Raw genomic sequence first — 26,343 nt, 5'->3', positions numbered from 1 at the left:
AGATGTAAAGGGCTGAAGAAGAAAAACATCTAAGAGGAGAGCATAGTAGACCACAGAACAAAAACAAGGAGGAGAGAAACCCGAGAGAGGTGATGAACTGGTGAGAAGAGAAGGGGTGAGAGGATATCTCGAAAAAGAGAGAAGGAGAAGGGAGAGAAATTACCAGAAGTTAGAGAAATTGCTGTTCCTGTCATTAGTTTGGAAAGTTCAGGTTTCAAAGATCAAAGTGTAAATGAAATTTATTATCAAAGTGATAAATATATTACCATCACCTATCATGAGATTCATTTTCTTGCAGGCATTTACAGGAACAAAAAATAAACACAACTGTTAAGTTGAAGGGTATGTAATTTTCTCAAAAGATAATTTAGTGCTTTGCGATCATTGTTTGTAACTTGACCTTGCTTGATTTTCAGATGTAATAAAGGTTATATTGGACGATTTTGTGAATGCAGCATTGATGAAGTATTGAGCGAGGACTTTGATGTTTCATGTAGAAAAGATAATACATCTATAATCTGCAGTGGCAAAGGAGATTGTATCTGTGGAGCATGTGTCTGCAGAAAGAGAGACAATCCTCATGAATCTGTCTTCGGCCAATATTGTGAATGTGATAATTTCAGTTGTGATCGGTCTGGTGGTTTGATTTGTGGAGGTAAATATACAACTCAAATGAATAATCTCTCCAGATTTACTCTTGATATATTGCACTTGCCTGTAATTGGAGAGTTACTGTATTGCCTAGCTTTCATTATACAGCTGGTCATAGAAAGGAATCCACTAGTGGAGAAATAACTTTGTTACTAATTGGGATTACCTTTTAAATCAGCAATTATCAGATAGTTTGGGGTAAATTTTAATGAAAATGGTGCATTATATTGTCACTTTATTTTTTACAGGACATGGCATTTGTATATGTGGAACATGTCAATGCTTTCCCAGTTTCACAGGCAGTGCCTGTGATTGTTCATTGAACACATCATCATGTGTTTCAGCCAATGGAATGATATGCAATGGCAGAGGAATTTGTGAATGTGGTCGATGCAAATGCACAGACTCCAAGTATGGAGGGCCAGCCTGTGAAGTTTGTCCAACCTGTGAAGGTGTCTGTATTATTCATAAGTAGGTACTCAGTCATCTTCGCAGTATGTGATATCTTAATTGATTCCTGGGGTCTTAAAGTGGTAACAGCATAGAGGGAATCATTGATCCTTTGAGTCCATGCTAGCTCTCTCCTGGAGAAACAACCCAGTCCTACATCTTTCCCTGGGACATAGGAACAGAATCAGGCCATTTGGCCCATCAAGTTTGCTCCACCATTTTCCTTCTGAACCCATTCTCCCTCCTTCTCCCAATAACATTTGACACTTTTACTCATTGAGAACCCTATCAACAACTGCTTTAAATATATCTTATGGCTTGACTCCACATCTGTCTGTGGCAATGAATCCCACAGATTCACCACCTTCCGGCTAAAGAAATTCCTCCTCATCTCTGTTCCAAAGGGACCTTTTTCTATTTTGTCTGTGCCTGCTGGTCATAGATTCTCCCATTATTGGAAACATCTTCCCCACATCTACTCTACCTAGGCCTTTCAATATTTAGCAGGTTTCAATGAGATCCACTCCTGTTTTTCTAAACACCAGCAGCAGCTATCAAATGCTTCTCATACATTAACCCTTTCATTTCTGGAATAGTTCTTGTAGACCTCCTTTTGACCCTCTCCCTTGCCAGCATATCCTTTCTTAGATATCTGGCCTAAAACTGCTCTTAATACTCCAAGTTCGGTCTGATCAATGGCTTATAAAGCCTTAGCATTACATCCTTGCTTTTATATTCTAGTCCTCTTGAAATACATTGCATTTGTCTTCCTTACTACTGAATCAGCCTGCAAGTTAACCTTTCAGAAATTCTGCACCAGAACTCTCAAGTCTCTTTGCACCTCTGATTTCTGACTTCACTCCCCATTTAATCCAAAGTACATGACCATACACTTGCCTACATTTATTCTGTCTGACACTTCTTTGCCCTTTCTTCTAGTCTAAGACGTTCTGCAAACTCCCAGCTTCATCAGTACTAGCTGCTCTTCCACTTATCTTTGTATCATCTATACACTTGGTCACAAAGCAATTAATTCTACAATCCAGGTCATTAATGTATAATATCAGAAGTAGCAGACCAAATATCAACCTCTGTGGAACACCATAGGTCACTGACAGCCAACCAGAAAGGCCCCTTTTATTCCCACTCTTTGCCAATCTTCTGTCCATCTTTCCTATAATACCATGGGCTCTTGTTTAGCAGCCGCATGTGTGGCACCTTGTCAAAGGCTTTCTGAAAATCCAAGTAAACAACATCCAGTGACTCTACTTTGTCCATCCTGCCTGTTAATTCTTCAAAGAATTCCCACAGATTTGTCAGGCAAGATTTCCCCTTTAGAAAGCCAGGCTGACTTTGGCCTATTTTATCACATGCCTCCAAGTACCACAAAATCTTATTCTTAGTAATAAACTCCAACATCTTTCCAACCACTGAAGTCAGGCTAACTGGTCTATAATTTCCTTTCTTCTGCCTCCCTCCCTTCTTAAAGTATGGAATGACATTTGCAATTTTCCAGTCCTCCAGAACCATTTCAAAATGTAGTGATTCTTGAATGATCATTACCAATGCCTCGACAATCTCTTCAACTCCCTCTTTCAGTTTTTAATGTAAAGTCCATCTCATCCAGATGATTTATCCACCTTCAAACCTGTCAGCTTCCCAAATATGTTCTCCTTAGTGACAGCGGCTACACCCACATCTGCTCCCTGACACCCTCAAATTTCTAGCATGCTGCTAGTGTCTTCCACGGTGAAGGTTGATGCAAAATACTTATTCAGTTTGCCCCCACCCCCATTATTACCCCTCTACTGTTATTTTTCAGTGGACTGATGTCCACTCTTGCCTCTCTTTTACTCTTTATATATCTGAAAGTATACTCTTTAAATATCTTTCTGTAGTCTGCAGTTGTTTTCATCTGTGTGCTGACTGACTCAGTCCCCTGTTGAGATCCACATCTGAATTTGTCTGCCACCCCGAGAGTCAATCTATTCCAGATGCTAAACATGCTCGACATTAGACAATAGCTTTTCCTCAGCTTTTGCCAATTATCTTAAATCTGCATCCTTTGGTTTTCAATTATTTCACCAGTGGGAATGGTTGCGCTCTCTCCATTATGCCTAAATCTCTTGTTACCTTGAACAGTTCTATCTCTGTTTGAATTTTGTTTTGAATTTAGAACTGAATTAGAAAGCAAGTGTACGTAAATTACTCTGTCTACATGTCTAGAATGCAAAAACTCAAATGAAAAATATCTACACTCAGTGGCCCCTTTATTAGGTACAGGAGTGGAACCTGGAGTGGTCTTCTGCTGCTGTAGCCCATCCACTTCAAGGTTTGATGTGTTGTGTGCTCAGAGATGCCCTTTCGCATACCACTATTGTAACATGTGGCTATTTGAATTACTGTTGCTTTGCTGTCAGCTTGAACAAGACCATCCATTCTGTTCTGACCTCTGTGGTGATATGACATGTAAGAACGTGATTGGAGAGATTTCTGAGCATGCACAGAGATGATAGAAAGATCGAGAAGCATGGTATTGTAAAACACATTGTGGTTGTTGTTAAATAGAAGTTCTATTCTTCCAGAAGATGTTTCTTTATTAGTAACCCACGGTACATATGAATATAAAGAACACAGCATGGTGTCAGAAGTCAGTCTGGAAGAATAATACATTTCCTAACACAGGAAAATCAAAGATAATTTTCTGAAAAAAGAGTTCGAACTGTTTTGGTGTTTGCTAACAGTTTTACAAGTCGAAGGTTTGCAGCCTCTATCGACACTTCAATTGTCTGGGAACGTAGCTGGGAACTGGAGAAAATTTAAGCAACATTTTGAATTGTGTTTATCGGCAATTGAAGCGGATAGAAGACCGGAAAAAAACGAAAGCTGCACTTCTACTCCACGTAATAGGTGATGACGCAATTGAGATATATAATCATTTTATTTTTGAAATTGGAAATGCTTTAAAGTTGAAATCGATAATGGACAAATTTGAAGCATTTTGTATGCCGAAATGTAATGTGACGTATGAGTGGTATAAATTTTTTACATGTACACAGAGAGCTGGTGAAACTGTTGATCAATATGTTACCGAGTTGAGACACTGGAGTAAAACATGCGAGTTTGGAGAACTGACAGACTCTCTCATTAAAGACAGAATTGTTTGTGGCATTCTAGATAATGGTGTGAGAGAAAGACTGTTAAGAGAACAAGACTTAGATTGGGAAAAAGCTTTGATACTCTGCAAAGCTTCGGAAACTGTGATGTCACAGGCTAAAGAACTTTTTATTGAGAACTGCAACATAGATGCTGTGAGAAAGCATGAACATATTAGAAAAAATAATAAAATGACAACAAAACCAACAGAGAGCAAGGCGTTATCTGAGAGAAAAAAGCTATGTGATAGCTTTAGATGGCGGCATTGGCCAAAACAGTGTACAGTGTATGGGAAAATGTGCAATGACTGCGGTAATAGTAATAATTTTTCATGCTATTGAAGAAGTAAAAAGAAAATAAAACAAGTAAATGCAGTGCTTGAAAATGAACATGAAGAGTTTTATATTGACGTGCTTTGTGAAAACAAACACAGTAAGAATGACTGAACCATTCCATTGCAAGTGAACCAAAACAATATTCTGTTTAAACTTGATACTGGAGTACAAGTAAATGTTCTTGCAGAATCTGAGTTTAATGCATTAAAGCCAAGACCAAAGTTGCATAACCATATAACCATATAACAATCACAGCATGGAAACAGGCCATCTCGGCCCTCCTAGTCCGTGCCGAACTCTTAATCTCACCTAGTCCCACCTACCCGCACTCAGCCCATAACCCTCCACTCCTTTCCTGTCCATATACCTATCCAATTTTACCTTAAATGGCACAACTGAACTGGCCTCTACTACTTCTACAGGAAGCTTATTCCACACAGTTATCACTCTCTGAGTAAAGAAATACCCCCTCGTGTTTCCCTTAAACTTCTGCCCCCTAACTCAAATCATGTCCTCTCGTTTGAATCTCCCCTACTCTCAATGGAAACAGCCTATTCATGTCACCTCTATCTATCCCTCTCAAAATTTTAAATACCTCGATCAAATCCCCCCTCAACCTTCTACGCTCCAATGAATAGAGACCTAACTTGTTCAACCTTTCTCTGTAACTTAAGTGCTGAAACCCAGGTAACATCCTAGTAAATCGTCTCTGCACTCTCTCTAATTTATCGATATCTTTCCTATAATTCGGTGACCAGAACTGTACAATATTCCAAATTTGGCCTTACCAATGCCTTGTACAATTTTAACATTACATCCCAACTTCTGTACTCAATGCTCTGATTTATAAAGGCCAGCGTTCCAAAAGCCTTCTTCACCACCCTATCTACATGCGACTCCACCTTCAGGGAACTATGCACTGTTATTCCTAGATCTCTCTGTTCCACTGCATTCCTCAATGCCCTACCATTTACCCTGTATGTTCTATTTGGATTATTCCTGCCAAAATATAGAACCTCACACTTCTCAGCATTAAACTCCATCTGCCAACGTTCAGCCCATTCTTCTAACTGGCATAAATCTCCCTGCAAGCTTTGAAAACCCACCTCATTATCCACAACACCTCTACCTTAGTATTATCGGCATATAATCCAATTTACCACCCCATCATCCAGATCATTTATGTATATTACAAACAACATTGGGCCCAAAACAGATCCCTGAGGCACCCCGCTAGTCACTGGCCTCCATCCCAATAAACAATTATCCACCACTACTCTCTGGCATCTCCCATCTAGCCACTGTTGAATCCATTTTATTACTCCAGCATTAATACCTAACGACTGAACCTTCTTAACTAACCTTCCATGTGGAACTTTGTCAAAGGCCTTGCTGAAGTCCATATAGACTACATCCATTGCCTTACCCTCGTCAACATTCCTCGTAACTTCTTCAAACAAATATAAAAGTGACTGGGTATTCAGGTGCAGACATTCCAGTTAAAGGAACATGTGTGGCAAAATTATCACACAAATGCTTTCATTTGTGGTGGTGCCAAAGAATGTAAGGTCAATACTGAGTTTATCTGCCTGTGAGAGACTGAATTTGGTGAAAACAGTCTTAGTCCTGGACAATGACACAGAATCAGAATACAGTGACTTGATGAAAGAGTATGAGGACTTGTTCAAAGGGCTTGGTTGTCTTCCAGGAGAGCACATGATTAAAATTGACAACACAGTGCCACCCGTAGTACATCCACGTAGAAAAGTGCCTTTTGCATTATGTCATCAACTGAAAACAGAGCTTGACAGAATGGAATAGTTAGGAGTCTTTAAAAAAATTGATGAACCAACTGAATTGGTCAATTCACTTGTCATTGTTGATAAGAAAAAAGGAAAACTGAGGATTTGCTTAGATCCACGAGTCTTGAATCAAGCCATTAAAAGAGAGCATTTCAAATTGCCTACTCGTGAAGAAATTGTGTCACAGTTTGCTAATACAAAGTACTTTAGTAAATTAGATGAATCCTCTGGATTCTGGCACTTAAACTAGATGAACTAAGTTCAAAGTTGTGTACCTTTAGCACTTCTTTTGCCAGATACTGTTTTCTTCGGCTTCCGTTTGGAATTGCATCAGCTCCTGAAGTGTACCATAAATCATTCACATGCTATATAAGCTCATTGAGGGTGTGGATACTTCCATGGATGATAATATTGTTTGGGGATCACCTAAACAAGAGCATGACACCAGACTCAAGAGAAGTCTTTGAGGCAACTCGCAAGGCAAACCTGAAGTTGAATAAAGACAAATGTCAGCTAGGAGTGACTGAACTTACCTTTGTGGGTGATATCATCAGCAATGAGGGTATACGTCCTGATCCATTGAAGGTTTCTGCTATTGAGAACACGCCAAGACCGCAATGTAAAAAGGGTGTTCAGAGGTTCATGGGAATGGTCAACTACACGGGAAAATTCATACCCTATCTTTCAGAACAGCTTGCTCCATTGAGGCAGCTAACAGAAAAGAAAAATAGATGGAGCTGGAATCATGAACAGGAGAAGGCATGGCAAAATCTCAAGAAAGTGCTCACTAAAGAACCTGTGTTGAAATTCTCTGATGCTGAGAGACCATCAAAATCTCATGTGATGCATCTCAAGCAGGCTTAGGGGCAGTATTACTCCAGAAACATGATAAGGAATGGCTGCCAGTGGCATATGCATCTCTTTCATTATCTGATCCAGAAACAAGGTATGCCCAAATTGAAAAAGAATTGCTCAGCATTATGTTTGCTTGTGAGAGATTTCATCAGTTTGTGTCAGGGCAATCTATTGATGTTGAAACTGATCATAAGCCTCTGATTGCATTGTTTCACAAACCTTTAAGTGACTGTCCTTTGTGAACTCAGCAAATGTTGATCAAATTGCAAAGTTATGTATTGAATGTGTCATACACACCTGGAAAATTCATGCACACGGCTGACACACTTTCCAGAGTTGTGGCTCCAACAACAAAAGACAGTCACAGGGATGCTGTTGATGTTCAGGCATTTGTTGATATGATCATAGAGACTGTACCTGGTGCTCCCAAAAAGTTGGAACTGCTGTGACTTGAGACAGAGAAGGACAATATTCTCAGTCAGGTAATACAAGTGGTGATGGATGGATGGCCAGATAATAAGCATGACTGTACCTCAGAAGTACAAGAATATTGGAACCGCAGATCAGAACTTCCTGTTGTGGATGAGATATTGTACAAAGGTTGCAGAATTGTGATTCCTAAAAGTCTCCGAAAAGAAATGCTTGGGAAAATTCATGAAGGCCACCTAGGTATTGAAAAGCGTAAGAGACAGGTGCGGGAAGTGATGTTTTGGCCCAGGATGAATCAAGAAATTGCAGAATTGGTGTCTTCTTGTCAAATATGCCTTAAATACCTACTTAGCAACCCTAAGGAGCCACTGCATCCACATCCTAGTCCTCAGAGACCTTATCCGAAGGCAGGCGTTGATCTGTTTGTAACTGACAACAAAGATTATCTATTAATAACAGATTACTACTCATTGTATCCTGAAGTGTGGGGTCTGAGGAGAACAACAGCACAGAATGTAATTACATGCATGAAATTAGTTTTTATCCAGACATGGTGCACCTGATGAAGTTTTCACAGACAACAGTCCACAATTCAGTGGTGAATGCATGAGACGTTTTGCTCAGGAATGGGGCTTTGTTCATACAACATCTAGTCCATTTTTCCCTCAGTCTAATGGATTAGTTGAGAAGTCGGTAGGAATTATCAAGAAACTGATGCACAAAGCAAAAGATAGAGGAGGTGATTTTTTATAAAGCTTTGTTAGCCTATCGCAGTACTCCACTTGAATGTGGACTTTCACCTGCTTAGCTCTTGATGGGACGCTGTTTGAGATCCAATATGCCAATAGATGAGAGTCTTCAGAGAACAGAGGGAGGAGAACAAGTGAAAAGATAGAAAGATGAACACAAAACAAAGCAGAAAACATACTTTGACAGTCGTTCTCGTCCATTACCTGAACTGCACCAAGGAGATGAAGTAAGAATACAAGACAAAATGAACACATGGACACAGAAAGCTACAGTAATTGAAGAAGCACAACCCAGATCCTACATGGTCCAAACTGAAGAAGGAGCAGTGTTAAGAATCGCAAAGACCACAAGAAAGAGCCAACTTCAGAGTTTCAGTTAACTGATGCAGACCAGACAAAACATGGAAATAACAATGAAACACAAGAACTGTGCGAACCACTGAGTAGATCTACTCGTGTTCATAAACCCCCAGAGACTGATAGAGACATGTTAAATTATGCATTTGCTCTAGTCAATGTTGCTAATTGTATTTCTTTTTAAGGAAAGGAAGATGTGGTGATATGACCTGTAAGAACATGATTGGAGAGAGTTCTGAGCATGGGCAGGGATGATAGAAAGATCAAGAAGCATGGTATTGTAAAACATGTTGTGGTTGTTGTTAAATGAAAGTTCTATTCTTCCAGAAGATGTTTCTTTATTAGTAACCCACGGTATGTATTATATAAAGAACACAACAACCTCTCTCATTAACAAGACGTTTTCACCCACAGAATAGCCACACACTGGATTTTTTTTTCTCTTTTGCACCATTCTCTGTAAACACTAGTGACCGCTGTGTGTAAAAATCCCAGAGATCAGCTGTTTCTGAGATACTCAAATGGCCCGTCTGGCACCAACAATCATCCTATGGTTAAAGTTACTTAGATCACATTTCTTCTCTCTTTTCTGATGTTTGGTCTGAAAAACACTGAACCACTTAACCATAGCCACTTGCTTTTATGCATTGCGTGGCTGTCACATGATTGGCTGATTAGAATTTTGCATTAACAAGCAAGTATACCTAATAAAGTGGCCACTGAGTGCATGTGACAGAATAAGCTTCAAATTTATTTATGTTCCTTTTAAGGTTCTGAGATATGATACTATCATGCCCTGAGCCCACTTTAGAAGCTGTGTTTGGCCAAAAAAAGGGGTATTTTCTGACTGTTATCCAAGTTGACTTCCTCATCCAGCTGAAATGCAAAATCAGAAAATCAGAGTATTTGCTTTTGCTCATTTGGCTTTTTTTCTCTCTCTATGCTCACATGTTCCAGGCATTGCGTTCAATGTAAAGCCTTTAACCATGGACCAAAGAAAGACAGCTGTGATCAGTGTGGGTTTGAGGTAACCATGGTGGAAGACATGAATCAGTTGTTAGAACAGCACTGTGCATTTATGGATGTGGACAACAGATGGTTCTACTTTTCATATGTCATTAACGACCAGAATGTTCCAGTGGTACATGTATTAAAACCATAGGTGAGAATGACAATGTGAATGTTACGGCATGAATTTGCTTCAAGTTCAACTATTGTGATTCCATGGAGATCCAGCAGTCAAGTGGGAAATGGGAAACATGAGGGTGGAATGTTGATTTGGAGTCCTTAATCAGTTTAGATAAATACTGCTATTTGTCAAAAAAGATAAAAGATTACTTAGCTAAATATTCTTTTAAAATTTTGTAATATATTTTAACAAGTAACTTTTGGTTTACTATTAAGTGATTGTGCACAGGTTTTTTTTACAATGGAGTCTCACACGCAATAGAACTTAAAACAGTACCGTACAGGAACAGGCCCTTTAATGATGAAATGTCTCGGCCTGTAACGTTGTCTATACTCTTTTCCATAGATGCTGCCTGGCCTGCTGAGTTCCTCCAGCATTTTGTGTGTGTTGCTTGGATTTCCAGCATCTGCAGATTTTCTCTTGTTTGTGACAGGCCCTTTAGCCCACAATGTTGTGCAGAACCAACCTAATTAGTAATCAAATAGCCAACTAAACTAATCCCTTCTGCCTACGCAATGTCCATTTTCCTCACATTCATGTGGCTATCTAAACATCTCTTAAAAATCTCTAATGTAACTGTTTCTACCACTACCCCAGACAGCACATTCCAGGCACCAACCACCCTCTGTGTAAAACAACTTACCCTTCACGACTCCATTAAACTTAAACCCTTTCACTTCCAATGCACGTTCTCTTGTGTGAGACATTTCGACCCTGGGAAAAAGATACTATCTGTCTACTCTATCTATGCCTCTCATATAACCTTATAAAACCTCTGTCAGATCTCCCCTCAGCCTCTGCCCCTCCAGAGAAAACAACCCAAGTTTGTCCATCCTCTCATTATAGCACATGCCCTCTAATCCAGGCAGCCTCTCCAAAGCCTTGATGTCCTTTGTGTAATGGGGTGACCAGAATTGTATGCAATACTCCAGATGCGGCCTAACTAGTGTTTTATAAATATGTAGCATAACTTACTGACTTTTGAACCCAATGCCTCAACTAATAAAGGCAAGCATGACACATACCTTCTTAACCAGCCTATCAACCTGTGTAACCATATGCAAAGTTTAACTTAAGGGTACTGTTAATTTGCATATATCTCACGTTACATCGGATGCTACAATTTAAAACTCTCCGCACACACTATCTCCAAAAGAAGAAAAGCTATTTCTGTTGGGCTAGGCTTGTAAAATCAAGATGATGCATAAATGAATGAGGATCAGATTCACCAATAGGAACAAATAGATTAGACTTTCTTGGCAGGGTTATCATTGATTGTAAGTTGTGGTTAGTTTTGACGGAATTACATGTTTTTGACTTGTTATCAGAATCACATGTTTTTGGCTTGAAAACAGTCCTAGCCTACCCAGTCTCTCTTTATAATTCAAGCCCTCCAGACCTGGCATCATCCTTGCAAATCTTTTCTGCTCCCTTAATCATATACTTCCTATAGTATGGTAACCAGACTTGCACTGAGTATTCCAGTTGTGGCCTCAACAACATCTTGAACAGTTGTAACAAGACATCCTATGTTTGTATTCAGTGTCCCATCTGTTGAATGCAGACATACTTTATGCCTTCTTCTCCTTCTTATCACCTTTGTTACTACTTCAAGGGAACAATCAGTTTGTACCTCCAGGTCTCTCAGTTATACAACAGTTGCCAAGAACCTGTCATTTACTGTGCATGTCCTGTCAGGCTTCAGCTTCTCAAAATGCATCACAGCAGGAGAACTACCGCTGATCCTTGTGGTACACTGCTGGCTACAAGTTCCAATCTGGAAAACAACCCTTCACTACCACCATCTGTCTCCTTCTACTAAGCCAATTGGCTTGCTCACCCTGGATCCCATGTGATCTAATTTTCCAGATGAGCCTTCTGCATGGAAACTTGTCAAAAACTTTCTTAATATCCATGTAGACGATATCTACCGCCCTGCCCTTGTCAGTCCTCTTGGTAACATCTTGAAAAACTTTAAGTTTGTGAGACACAATTTCCTATGCGCAAAACCATGCCGACTATGCCTAATTAGTCCTTGCCTTTCCAAATGCAATTGGATTCTGTCTCTCTGAATCTCCTCTAGTAATTTTTGCACTATTGTTGTTAAGCTCACGGGTCTGTAGTTCCTTGGCTTGTCCTTGCAGCCCTTCTTAAAGTAAGGCACAACTTTATTTACCTTCTTGTCTTCTAATACCTCACCTGTAGCATAGGAAAATACAAAAATCTCTGCCAGGGTTCCAGCAATTTCTTTCTTAACTTCCCACAGTATGCTACGACCCACTGGCTCAGGGCCCAGGGATTTATCCCCCTTTATACACGTTTAGATCATCAACACCTATGATATCAATATATTTCAGGACTTCATTGTTTTTATCCCCCTGAATTCCTTCCTTCTGCAGAAATGAATCTGTGCTATAGCAGAGTTTAGAGATTTCCCTCAAGCAAGTTAAATAAAGGGGAAAACAGTGAATGTGGTAAATATTAATTTTTCAGAAGGCAATCAATAGGGTTTCAATCAAGACGCGGTTACAGAAGGAGACATAAATATGCACTTATTATGCACATTGCATACCTTCTGAGGCTATCCCTTGGGCATGATTTTTAATTCTACTCCAGCCTTGTGGGTTCTGATGCAGCTAGTGAGGCATAACGGATCTTCCACAGAATGGGCAAATAGTGGTTGGAAGATGGGCATTTAAGAGGTGGTGTTCACTTTCCGCTGTTTAGGCAAATACATAGACTAGAAGTTTACAATATCATGCTGAATGTGGTCATAGCCCAGACGTTCCCAGGAGCCAATTAGGCTGTTGTGCTTCTTCAAGGTAGCTTTGTACCCATCCTCGTATATTTTCCTTATGCTTGATGATCTCTTCCATTGACATCGTCTGTTCTGCAAGTCTAATACGGGCATATGAATGTTGTGCTTTGCCCGATGTCACTGATGGAGAGTGACTAGGCCTTGATATTGGGGATGTTGAGATTTGTTCTGTATTTCCATTGAGAGATGATTGTTAGCATAACACCATGATTGCTTCAGAGAGCCGGGTTCAGTTCTGATGCTGTCTGTACATTCTCCCTGTGACCGCATGGTCTCCCCCAGATACTCCAGTTTCCTATCTCATTTCAAGATGTATGAGTTGGTCAATGGGCTCATTGGGCCTGAGGGCCTGTTGCTGTGCAGTATCTTTAAATAAACAAACAAATATACTCTGTATTCAACATGGGCAGCAGTTTCCATTAACATCAGTGCCAATATTGGGTGAAACATTTCTTAATAGGAAGGGAATAAGAGCTTTCCTCTGAGGAATACAAATCTCTTTTTATCCTTGTTGTTTGTCTTAAATAACATTATATTCAGCAAAGGTTTTCTTTAATCTACTTGCAGTGGACAGTGTTTTCTTTTTTCAGTGTCTGTGTTGTTACATTGGACACATTCTTATGAAGTCTCAGAGCTGCTTTGAAAAGATGTCCTTTGACATTCAGTGTTAAGCTACTGTCAGTACTTATCTGCTGTTCCCTCAGATTGTTCTGCATATTTGCTCTTCAAAGCATCTGGAACAAATCCATCTCCCCACCTGTTCAGGGCTCCCATCATACACGGGGCGTTAATGAGGTTTTAAATGAGCTGACTTCATGAGGTATAACAAGGTCAGCAATACAAGCCTTCATCTGCTGGATGTGCCAACTCTGGAATGCCATTAGTAATCCAATACAAGAGATTAGTTAGAAACAAATTGGCCCACACTTATTTATAGTACATTCAGACACTATGTAAAATTATTGTACTAAGTTATGTGATTTGATTATAAAGATAATGAAATCTAACTCTTTTTAATTTGAACAAGGTACAGTTAACTGGATAATCTGGGCAGTTAGGTTGAAGTTCTGGTCTCCTTGCTCCATCAGATTCAGGGCACTGAGCAGTCAAGAATCCTCTTTCTGATTGCTCGACACAAGCAAATCCCATTTATCACTGACTTGAGCTGGCTTGGCAATAGCAACACCCATCATGGTGTGCACCAGAGCACTGCCCTGCCACACTAACAGGAGGACCCTACAGTTTAAGAATTGAGAAAGATGAACAAATATTTGTTTGTTGCTTCATTAGAGATGAGTATGTAGGACTTTGAAGTTATAGTATGGATCAATAAACTGACTCATGGATTGAATTTGTAACCTTGTACATTAATGGGAGTTGCACTCAACAGCAGTATGGACTGGGAAAAAGCAGGATGGCAAAGTTGTTGCCCTGTGTCAAATCAGCAATTCCTTTGAACACTGTTTCCCCATGGGAGAACAGGATGCAATAATCAAATCTTCAGCTCAGGGAAGGGGTGGTTGAGGAAGACCTTTCCTGTGGCACTCAGCAGGATGACCCTTCAATAGTTATCATTGTTGGACTAGTCATGTCACTTAAAGATTATCACAATTATGGCTCTTCTGAGGTCCCAGAGTACAAAAGCAAGGCATTCCATTATGTCTATGGCAATCATCAACAACAGACAGACAGACATACTTTGTTGATCCCGAGGGAAATTGGGTTTCATTTCAGCTGCACCAACCAAGAATAGTGAAGAAATATAGCAATATAAAACCATAAGTAATTAAATAATAATAAGTTAATCATACCAAGTGGAAGTAAGTCCAGGACCAGCCTATTGGCTCAGGGTGTCTGACACTCTGAGGAAGGAGTTGTAAAGTTTGATGGCCACAGGCAGGAATGACTTCCTATGACGCTCAGTGTTGCATCTCAGTGGAATGAGTCTCTGGCTGAATGTACTCCTGTGCTTAACCATTACATTATGGAGTGGATGGGAGACATTGTCCAAGATGGCATGCAACTTGGACAGCATCCTCTTTTCAGTCACCACCATCAGAGAGTCCAGTTCCACCCCCACAACATCACTGGCCTTATGAATGAGTTTGTTGATTCTGTTGGTGTCTGCTACCCTCAGCCTGCTGCCCCAGCACACAACAGCAAACATGATAGCACTGGCCACCACAGCCTCATAGAACATCCTCAGCATTGTCCGGCAGATGTTAAAGGACCTCAGTCTCCTCAGGAAATAGAGACGGCTCTGACCCTTCTTGTAGACAGCGTCAGTGTTCTTTGACCAGTCCAGTTTATTGTCAACCTCTCCAAACTAATTCCATTTACAACACTTAGTACTTTCACCGGCAATTCAAGTGCTTATTCAGATGCTTCTTAAATGGTGTGAGACTAAACCCGCCACCAATTTTCTGATAGTGCATTCCAGATCTTGATTACCCTTTGGGTGAAAAATATTCTTCCTCAGATTCCCTCTAAACCTCCACTCCACACCTTAAACCTCACTGGACTCAGTTACCTCTGCCATGAGAATAGGTTTCTTATCAGCTACCCTATCTCTGTCACCCATAATTTTGCATCCCTTCATATATTCTCATTTTCAGAGACAATGCAGATGATTTGTGACAGTGTGTCTTAAATTCCTCTCTGTCAAGTTTAGAATTTTAGTAGGAATAGCTCCTGTTTATAAGGCCTGGTTAACTTCTTATTGATGGCCAGGTTGAACCAGTTTTCTCTGGAATGTAACCTAGGACACTTATCAAGGACAGAGTCAGGATTGAATAGTTTTTTTCTTCAAAATACTCCTCTTATTGAGTGCTGACTGTCTTTCTCTTCCTGATAAATTCATCTCTGTTCCCTCATCTCATTTGAATAGGTCTATGGGTGTTTGGGCCATGAATAGCCGTGACAGCACTAAAGAATCCAACAAATGATGGTTATCAGTGAATTTCTGGACCTCTTGTGCTTCACACACTCACCATCTGTTCATTGGTTGCTGATTTCCTGTTGGACCACTGCCTCCACTTTCCTTTGGAGCTATTTCTTTTCCCTTGAAGCATTCAATCCAAGAATGTCATGTGTTTGCCCTAATTAGCTCCTGGATCTTGTATTCATTCTCATCAAGCCAGCTGTGATTTTAAACAACAGATCCACGATGGACCCTTTCTCAGAGGACATTGTTGTCAAGTAAGGCTGCATCATTGCCTCAGTAGCTTTCTCAGTCTTGCCTACCTCAGTGTTGCGCACATCCCTGGCCAGTTCCTGCTGGAGGGCAACTAATCTAAAGGACAAGCGGGAAGCTGTTTAAACTACATCGCTTCCACTTCAAAACCAAGGTCACCTCTACTTCAGCATGTTGAGAGCACTTGCATTTGGAGGCTGGAACTACACGTCATTGTGAACTCCTTCACTAAAACGCTTGAGGGATTGGTTTTAACACTTAACAGCAGCACACTATCTGGCAGCCAGAGCCCCTTTATATAGCAGTGCCCTCTGTTGAAGTGTCTGCAATGAGACTCTACAAACTGTGGCCTGCTTCTATTTCTCAGGGGCTATCTCTCAATAAAGGTGGACATCACAGATGAAATACTTCGTCACCAGTGTTCCAACATATCTTTTGGCTGGCTGAGGGAAAGGGTGTTTGATCATCCAAGATCTCAAGTGCAGAACAAATCCCATGGTCTTCCAGGTAGTGGTTCTCACTGCCTTCCAGGCTGCTTCTAAGACTTGGACCACCAGCAGCGAGCACCGCAAGCTGCTGACAGGATACCACCAGTACAATCTCTGAGGAATCTACCAGAATCTCAGAAAAGATCATTGAAACCACGTCAGCATTCTCTCACACATCAATGTCCCTAGCATTGAAGCCCTAATTACACTTACTCATCTCCAAAAGGAAGGCCATCTAATTATCATGCCCGGCACCAGCCTCTGAGAACATGCACCCTATTCCAATCTCTATTGTAGCACAAAATTACCAAAAGTTCAGGGGAAACTATTCAAGGATGCAATCAAAGCCTCCTTGAAAAAGTGCAAAAATCCCCACTCTCTTTTGTGAAGTGGAAGCTCATGAAAGTATGATTTTGGGAAGTCCAAGTCCATTTACAGGGATTATGAAGAAGCCTAATGTAACCAATGAAAGGATTTCTCCATCTTCCAAGTTACCCATGCCCTCACTCACTCTTGCCCTATGTGTGGCCAGGTCTGTGGGTCTCTTGTTAGTCTCATCAGCCATTTCAGAAACCATAAAACTGTTGGAAGTAAGTCACCCTCAATCCTAAAGGATTACTTACAAAGAGGATTACCTGCCAGCTAAACCTTAAAGACTTAGGAGCAGAATTTGCCATTCAGCGCATCATGTCACTCCGTAATTCCATTATGGCTGATTTATTATCCATCACAACCCAATTCTCCTGTCTCCTCCCTGTGATCTTTAATGCCTTTACTAATCAAGAACCTAACAAGCTGTGCTTTAGATATACACAATGACATGGCCTCAGTGACGTATGTATATCTCAATGACTTATCAAAGTTATTAGTATGGTTTTAGTTTTAATGACAAAATAAGTTGTTAGAGTGCCTGTCTGAGCAAATCTGTAGCATGCTGGTATAATATGTTGATTTGATAGTTTGATTTGGTCTGTTTTATGCAGGTACAAAATTCACTGTGCTGCTTAAAAGAAAAAATTGTGTTAGTGTTCCAAGTATTTGAAAAGTCATGATTACCACTTTTACAGTTAAATCAACAAAGGGGATGCAACAGTATCAAGATAAACCTAAAGCAAATGTTGATCAGACTGATAGAGAACTATTATTGTATCACGGAATGCCTGCAGCACAGACGGACACAATTTGGTCTGTGAAATCCATTCTAGCTCTCCATAAGAACAGTTTAGTGAATGCAACTCCCCTTTTCCCCTCTTTTAAAAAAACCATAATTATCAAGGATCAAGAATTTACTTTATTTGCCATCAACACTTACGTGTATTAGGAATTTGCTGTGGTCTGTTAAATAGAATTGAATCTGCCTATATTATAATACTTGGCAGTGGATTCCAGACCTTAACCACTCACTGTGTAAATATTTACTATATAAATAGGCAGAGCTAACAAAAGAAATTAATAATCCATTTAAACAAGATGCTCAGAAATCCAGGCATGTGGTGCTGCTTTCCTTCCATTACTCTGCTTCTGAATATCAGTTTGTTTTTCTTGAGTGGAACATGATTTCAACCATTGTAAACCAACAGGGTTTCAGCCCACAGCTGTTGGCCCACTCTTGGTTATGGATGTTATTGAGGGCTGCAGCCAGCACTGAATAACACCTAAGGCCTTGGGTACAACTGGAAGTTGCAAAGGCTAGTCCACAACTGAGACAGTCATTCACATTCTGTACACATAAACTTCTTGGCCAAGAGTGACCAGAAAAGTTTGGTGTTATGAGAACTGAATGGATCAGAGGTGAGCAATAGAGTTGTTAAGTGAATACTTTGCCACAAGTTTGATATCACAATTGAATTGAATTGAATTGACTTTATTTCTTACATCCTTCACATAAATGAGTAAAAATCTTACGTTACGTCTCCATCTGAATGTGCAATGTGCAATTCATAGTAATTTGCAATAAATAGTATGTACAACAGGACGATCAATATAGAAAGAAATACAATTGTGTCAGCGTGAATTAATCAGTCTGATGGCCTGGTGGAAGAAGCTGTCCTGGAGCCTTTTGGTCCTGGTAAGGACAATTCTGATAAGGACAAAGTACTAAAATTCTGCTTGGAGAATTAGTCTTAAATTTGTAATTTTAAAAAAATAACAAAACTTATTTTATTTATAATTTTTAAAAATTACAAGAGTAAACCATACAATGCCTTTTCATTCTTACGTTCATAGTCAATGTATTGTGTTCTTTTACATTCCTTAAAACCAATAGGACTGTGGCTACACCTGTAGCCCCCTAGGTTGGTACACTACTACAATAATTGAGGGGTTTCCTCACTCATCCCGCTCCCTCACTGTCCAGTAGTGGACAAACCCTGTATTGAGGTCCTTCCCCACCGATACAAGCCAACTACACAAGGAACAGAAAGATTTTGCAGAAGTGAGACAAGCAAATGGAAACACTTCCTCTTTTTCAATGAAGCGGCAGAATGGCACTGCAGTCCTGCAGCTCCAGTGACCCAGCTCCATCTGGTTCTGTCTGTGTGGCTTTCCTCCAAGTGCTGTGGTTTCCTGCCACATTCCACAGGCATGGGGGTGGGGTTGCTAACATGATAATTGGTAATTGTAACTTACCCCGTGTGTGTAGGGGACCGGTAGAGTCTGAGGAGAGCTGGTGCAAATGTGGACGAGGACAGAACATGATTAGTGTAGGGTCAGTGCACATGGCTGAAAGTTAATGCACTCCCCAGGGCTGCCTGCTTAGCCCACTACTGTTCACAGTGCTGTCATTTGGCTGTGTTGCAGGATTCAGCTCAAACCATGTCGTCAAGTTTGTGGATGACACAATAGTGGCTGGCCACATCAACAACAAAGATGAGTCAGAATACAGAGAGGAAATGGAGCAGCTGGTGGTCTGGTCTAAGAACAACAATCTAAGCCTTAATCTGGAGCAGTCTCCCTTAAATATACCTGATGCCTCGGCCTCCACAGCTGCCCTGTGGCATAAAAGTTCCATAGATTCACCTCCCTCTGGCTAAAGAAATTCCTCCTGCTCTCCATTCTAAAAGGTCACTCCTCTATTCTGAAGCTGTGCACTCTGGTCTTAGACTCCCCCAACATAGGAAGCATCCTCTCCACATCCACTCTATCAAGGCCTTTCACTATTTGATAGCTTTCAATGAAGTCACCCATCATTCTTCTGAATGCCAGTGAATACAGGCCCAGAGCCATCAAACGCTCTTCATATGAAAAGCCTTTCAATCTCAGAATCATTTTTGTGAACATCCTTTCTTAGATAAGGGGGCCAAAACCACTCATAATTCTCTAAGTGAGGCCTCACCAGTGCTTTACAAAGTCTCAACATTACATCCTTGCTTTTATATTCTAGTTCTCTTGAAATGAATGCAAACATTGCATTTGCCTTCCTCACCACAGACTCAACCTGTAAATTAACATTTAGGAAATCCTACACAAGGTCTCCCAAGTCCCTTTGCCCCTCAGTTTTTTAATATTCACTCCATTTGGAAAATAATCTACCCTTTTATTTCTTCTACCAAAGTGTATTCCATCTGCTACTTCTTTGCCTATTCTCCTAATCTAAGTCCTTCTGAAGACTCTCTACTTCCTCAAAACTACCTACCCCTCCACCTATCTTTGTTTCATCTGTAAACTTGACCACAATTTTCTCATCCAAGTAGTTGACATTTAGCAGTCCCAACACAAACTCCTATGGAATGCCACTCATCCTGGTAGCCAACAAAGAAGGCTCCCTTCATTTCCACGCTTTGCCATGCTAGTACCTTTCCTGTAATACCTTGGGCTCTTAACTCATGTATAGCTCCTTGTCAAAGGCTTCCTGAAAATGCAAGTACACATCATCCACTGATCCTCCTTTGTCTATCCTGCTTCTTATTTCTTCAAAGAATTCCAACAGGTTTGTCAGGCAAGATTTTCCCTTGAGGAAACCATGCCAACTACAGCCTATTTTAATCATGTACCTCTAAGTATACTGAAACCACATCCTTAACAATCGACTCCAACATTTTCCCAACCACTGAGGTCTATAATTTCCTTTCTTCTGCCTCTCTCCCTTCTTGAAGTGTGGAATGACATTTACAATTTTCCATTCCTCCGGAATCATGCCAGTATCAATTAATTCTTGGAAGATCATTTTAACAATCTTTTTAGCCACCTCTTTCAGAACCCTGGGGTGTATACTGCCTGGTCCAGGTGACTTAACTACCTTCAGACCTTTCAGTTTCCAAAAACCTTCTCCCTATTAGTAGCAACTTCACACACATCTAACCTTGACACTCTCAATCTTCTGGCATACTGCTAGTCTCTCCACAGTGAAGACTGATGCAAAATACTCATTCATTTCACCCACCATTTCCTTGCCCCCATTACTACCTCTTAAGCTTCTTCTCCGGTTTCACTGTGCGTTCTATCATATTGTGATCATGCACCTAAGGGTTCCTTTACCTTAAGCTCCCTAATCACCTTTTGTTCATTGCACAAAACCCAATCCAGAATAGCTGATCCCCTAGAGGACTCAACCATCAGCTGCTTTAAAAAGCCATTTCATAGACAGTGTAGAAACTCCCCCTCTTGGGTTCAAGCACCAACCTGATTTTCCCAATCTGCCTGCATATTAAAATTCCCCATGACTATGGTAACATTGTTCTTTTATAATAGAAATAGACAATAGGTGAAGGAGTAGGCCATTCGGCCCTTCAAGCCAGCACCACCATTCACTGCGATCATGGCTGATCATCCACAATCAGTACCCCATTCCTGCCTTCTCCCCATATCCCTTGACTCTGCTAACTTTAAGAGCTCTATCTAACTCTTTCTTGAAAGCATCCAGAGAATTGGCCTCCACTGCCTTCTGAGGCAAAGCATTCCACAGATCCACAACTCTCTGGGTGAAAAAGTTTTTCCTCAACTCCATTCTAAATGGCTACCCTTTATTCTTAAACTGTATCCTCTGATTCTGGACTCCCCCAGCATCGTGAACATGTTTCCTGCCTCTAGCATATCCAATCCCTTAATAATCATATTTGTTTCAATCAGATCCCCTCTCATCCTTCTAAATTCCAGTGTATACAAGCCCAGTCGCTCCAATCTTTCAACATATGACAGTCCCTGCATCCCAGGAATTAACCTTGTGAACTTACGCTGCACTCCCTCAATAGCAAGAATGTCCTTCCTCAAATTTGGAGACCAAAACTGAACACAATACTCCAAGTGTGGTCTCACCAGGGCCCTGTACAACTGCAAAAGGACCTCTTTACTCCTGTACTCAACTCCCCTTGTTACGAAGGCCAACATGCCATTAGCTTTCTTCACTGCCTGCTGTACCTGCATGCTTGCTTTCATTGACTGATGACCAAGGACACCTAGATCTCGTTGTACTTCCCCTTTTCCTGACTTGACACCATTCAGATAGTAATCTGCCTTCCTGTTCTTCCAGTGTCCATTTTCATCGTTACATCCTCAAAAAATTTTTGGCATGCATCTTCTATTTTCCATTGTCATTTGTGGAGCACATCCTTCCTACTCTTTGGGGGTCTGAATATAACTCCCATCAGGGTTTTTTTTTACCCTTACAGTTCCCTAACTCTACCCAGAATGATTCAACACCTTCTGACCCCTTTTTCTAATGATTTGATTTCACTTTTTACCAACCGAGCCATGCCACCCCCTCTTTCTACCTGCCTGTCTTTCGATACAATGGTCCCAGCTATGATCTTCCTTCAGCCATGATTCAGTGATGCCCACAACGTCATCATGTCAATTTGTAACTGTGCTACAAGTTCATCTACCTTATTCTGTATACTGCGTGCATTCAAATGTAACACCTTCAGTTTTGTATTCACACTTTTCAATTTTGTCCAATTTTACATTGCAACTTATCCCATTGACTGCAATTTTGCCCTATCATCAGCCTCTCCTTTCTAGCAGCCTCACTGCCTGTGTCCGCAAACCAACTGCCCCATCCTCAGCCCTCTCACTCTGTTTCTGATCTCCCTGCCAAATTAGTTCAAACCCTCTTGAACAACTCTAGCAAACTTGCCTGCAAGGATGTTGGTTGCCCTCAGGTTTAGATGTAACCTGGCCCTTCTGTACAGGTTGTACCCTTCCAAGAAGAGTTTCCAATGATCCATAGATCTTTAGCCCTGCCCCATGCACCAGTTCCTCAGCCACACATTCACCTGCTAAATCATCTTATTCTTACCCCCTCTGGCTTTTGGTACAGGCAGCAGTCCAAAGGTTACTACCCTGGAGGTTCTGTTTCTCAGCTTTCTACCTAGCTGTCTAAAGCCTCTCTTCAGGACCTCCTCACCTTTTCTACCTATGACATTGGTGCCAATATATACCAAGAGTTCTGGCTGCTCACCCTTTCCCCATAGAATGCCACGGACTCGATCTGAGACACTCCTGACCCTGGCACCTGGAAAGCAACATACCATCTAGGTCAGGGGTGTCAAACTCAGTTTAGGTCACGGGCCGGATTGGGCAAAATGCAGCTTCACGCGGGCCGGATCAGTCGGGCGCGTGCGAACGCAGCTTTCTTTGCCTCCGTTTTTTCAGCCTGTTCTCATGTGTCTCAGTCTCTGCTATAACTACAAAGTGTTTCACTTCACAAATTCCGTTTCTTATGAAGAAGACTGCTGAGCGAGCATTATTTTTATGATTGGTATTAACTTACAATCATAGGCTTCATATCGCCGGGCCATTAATAATTAAAATATTAGATCTATCTAAAATGACCTCGCGGGCCGGATATAATTGTACGCTGGGCCGGATATGGCCCACGGGCCTTGAGTTTGACACCTATGATCTAGGTGTTTGTACTGCATCCGCTGAACCTTGTCTCTTTTCCTCTGACTGTGGAATCTCCTATCTGCAGTCCTCTTCACCTTTCTTCTCTGCAGAGCCACAGCACCACAGTCAGTGCCAGAGACCTGGTCACTGTGCCCCCCCCCCTTGCAGGATGTCCCTCTCAATAGTATCTGAAGTTATATTATTGAAAGGAACGGCCAGAGGTGTACTCTGCACTGGCTGTACATTTCCCCTCCTCCTTCCATTCACCCTGATGACATTCACCTGTCTCCTGCAACCTGCATCCCTGTAGCTCCTATCTATCACCTCCTCATTCTCCTGCATGTCGAAGGTTATCAAGCTGCAACTCCAGTCCCTTAATACATTTTCTCAGAAGCTGCAGCTTGGTGTCCCAGAATTCCCACATCTCAAACATTGCCCCTGGAGCCATTCTCTCCACACTTCTATGTTCTAGCAGATGAGGAATGAAGAATTCAAAACAGAAAGAGCAACTTTACCTCGCCCAAGCCTGCTGAGCCAAAGCCTCTCGAAACATTGATGGTGTTTCTGCTTGCACTTGCATTATTTTTATTTTCCCTTTCTAATGAATCCCCCACTCGGTGACTGGTTGCAGTCCAACTCCTTAAAACTGATGCAAAGCTCTTTCTTTTTAATCTTGAGTGTGGTCTTAATTGAAAAGGTAGCTCTCTTCACATGCTCCCGCTTGGTGATTGGTCACAGTCCAACTCAGGAATTGGGGAAGGAAGGTTGAAAATGGAGCTGTAAAGGTGCAAGGATGGAAGGGTCAAGAGCATACTGTATTTTATCCTGAGTAGCTGGTGAAGGTGGCGGATTTGAAGAAAAGGTCAGCAGCTAGACTTGGGGAACTGGCAACACTGGAAACTCGGTGGTTGTCACTTTGATGTTGAGTTATTTGAGGATTGAAGGTGTGCCTCATAAACCTGTAAATGAAATAAAGAGTTCAGTGATTACAAATAATTCTCCCTGTATTTAATTTTCACATTTCTCTGGAGCAATATTGCCACAGGGCTATTTTTCCAATGGTCAGAGCTCCCTCACAGGAGCACCTGTTCAAGAGAATGAAACCTTCAACTGGAGGGCTTTTGAGATTTAAAAAATACAGCACCATAGGGAGTACATTAAAAGAGTAATAATTTAGAGAATGGAAAGCCACAAAATTGACATCTGTAATTACAGTAAGTGTTTCTGAAAGAAAAATGTGCAAGGTGTAAAGAGAGTCAAAAGTAGAACAGTGCTTCAGTTTAAATCTGCCTCTGTTGTACTGTGATTCCCATAATGGAGAAATTTTAGGAGAAGATTGTGATGCATTTCTGTCTGAAATTAATACTGATGATATTTATTAGCATATATTATAACCCTTTGTCAAATGGGTCTGCTGTGGTAGATTTATAAAAGAATATTATTCAATATTATTTGTAAACTCCAATACCTCATTTTGTTTGACGTCTGGGCCACATGTTAGACTGAAGATTCGGATGATGCATTATCTAGTGATCACACTCATTTCAACCAGACCATTTCTTGCTCTTTCTTTGAATTATTGATTTAATCAAGTGAGCTGATTGCACAAGTGTAAAGTGAATATGTTGTTGATTTTCCATACACACTCATTTGTTCTTTGTGCACATGATAAATGAGTGGAAACAACACATGGAGAAATGATTATTCTAATGTCACATCATAAACAGACTTGGAACATGGAATCATTCACTGAGTTACAATCTGATGTCAATGCTTGTTTCAACATTTTCAACTGTTTCACCCTCTACATGTTAAGGTACTATTGCTGATATGAACACAATTACAAATTTATTACTATTGTAATTATAAGATGAATGTAATTAATATCATACAAAAACCTTACTGCCTCAAAATTAAACTTTTAAAACAGTGTTTTCTCAGCATTTTTCAAATCATGTTGATATTGGTTAGCATGACGCCAAAACAGAGCCAGTAACCTAGGTTCAATTCTGCCACTGTAGGTAAAGTAGATGATAGCTCCATAAGGTATACCCAGAGAAAGTGGTATAGGAATCAAACTAAGAGCACTTTTACTCTGCTCATGATAGAAAGGTTTTATTACAAAGTGTGTACAGCAATAATGAAGCCAAACTAGCAACCCCATGATTGTGAGTTTTAGTGCCTTTGATGTTATCACCTAATGGCATGCAAGTCTCCAGGATCCACTTTGCACAGTGGAAAAGCTTTGGTTCTCCTTGCACTAGTTGTCTGCCTTTCTCAGCCCCTGCAGTCTGAGGCTGCTCGAGGTGGCTTGTGTCAGGATACATTTTCTCAGGGCTGCCTGTCTGACATACCAGCAGAAAAAGCAGTTGGAAATCCCAGTTGCACCATGATGCCTCACTTTATAGAGCCGCACCAGATCCAAGTAGGTTCCCACACTACTACCTCAGGAAAGATGTGAATGACATAAATGAACAACTACTCAGATTTATGGATCTACACATTTAATTTCATTTATTATCAAAGTGTACAACTTTGAAATTCTTCTCCAGACAGCCATGAAAACAAGAAAGAAAAGAAAGGCAACATGATCATTAACCCCCAAATCCCTTCTCCCCGCACAAAAAATGAACAAAAACAGAGCAGGCATATCGACCCCCAAATCCCCCTCCTCAACACACAAAAAATGAGAACATTCAGGCAAAAGAATACAAAAGAAAACATAAGACTGAAAAAAATGAGCGATCTCACCAGCAATAAAAGGCAGATCCCCTTCTCCTTTGCAGAGTGATCTCAGCAGTGATAAAAGGCAGGTAGCCCGCGTTTCAATCTCCCTCATCGCTTTAATCAGCAAACAATGGAAACTTTAATTGGTGAAATGGAGTTGAACATCGGCTCACAGCCTTCTTGCCACGAGGTTACTACACGCTGCCTCTGCCTCCTGAAATCCCTTTGGAGACCGCAGAGCGCTGGAACACCCAAATGATCTCCACACTGCAAATATCAAGCTCCAACATTTCCAGAATCACATTCAGGATGAAAAACAAAC

The 26,343-nt window shown here is 40.9% G+C and overlaps 1 protein-coding gene across 2 annotated transcripts in view; it reads left to right on the top strand.

The window, feature by feature from the left end:
- The window catches only part of LOC132395408 (integrin beta-1-like), a 94,004-nt gene extending 68,807 nt beyond the window's left edge, over nt 1-25,197 (top strand). Inside the window, exons 12-14 of one of the 2 annotated variants that reach the window (XM_059971949.1) lie at nt 417-655; nt 900-1,122; nt 9,742-25,197. In XM_059971949.1, the coding sequence (XP_059827932.1) occupies nt 417-655; nt 900-1,122; nt 9,742-9,946 (667 nt within the window). In that variant the 3' untranslated portion in view covers nt 9,947-25,197. The remainder of the gene's footprint in view (nt 1-416; nt 656-899; nt 1,123-9,741) is intronic. The other variant, XM_059971950.1, reaches the window with a different exon arrangement.
- Nucleotides 25,198-26,343: the final 1,146 nt, after the last annotated feature.

Source organism: Hypanus sabinus, chromosome 6 (genome assembly GCF_030144855.1).
Source record: "Hypanus sabinus isolate sHypSab1 chromosome 6, sHypSab1.hap1, whole genome shotgun sequence".
Lineage (NCBI taxonomy): Eukaryota > Metazoa > Chordata > Chondrichthyes > Myliobatiformes > Dasyatidae > Hypanus > Hypanus sabinus.
The sequence above is the reverse complement of the archived record's forward strand: the minus strand, read 5'-3'. Positions and strand labels throughout refer to the sequence as shown.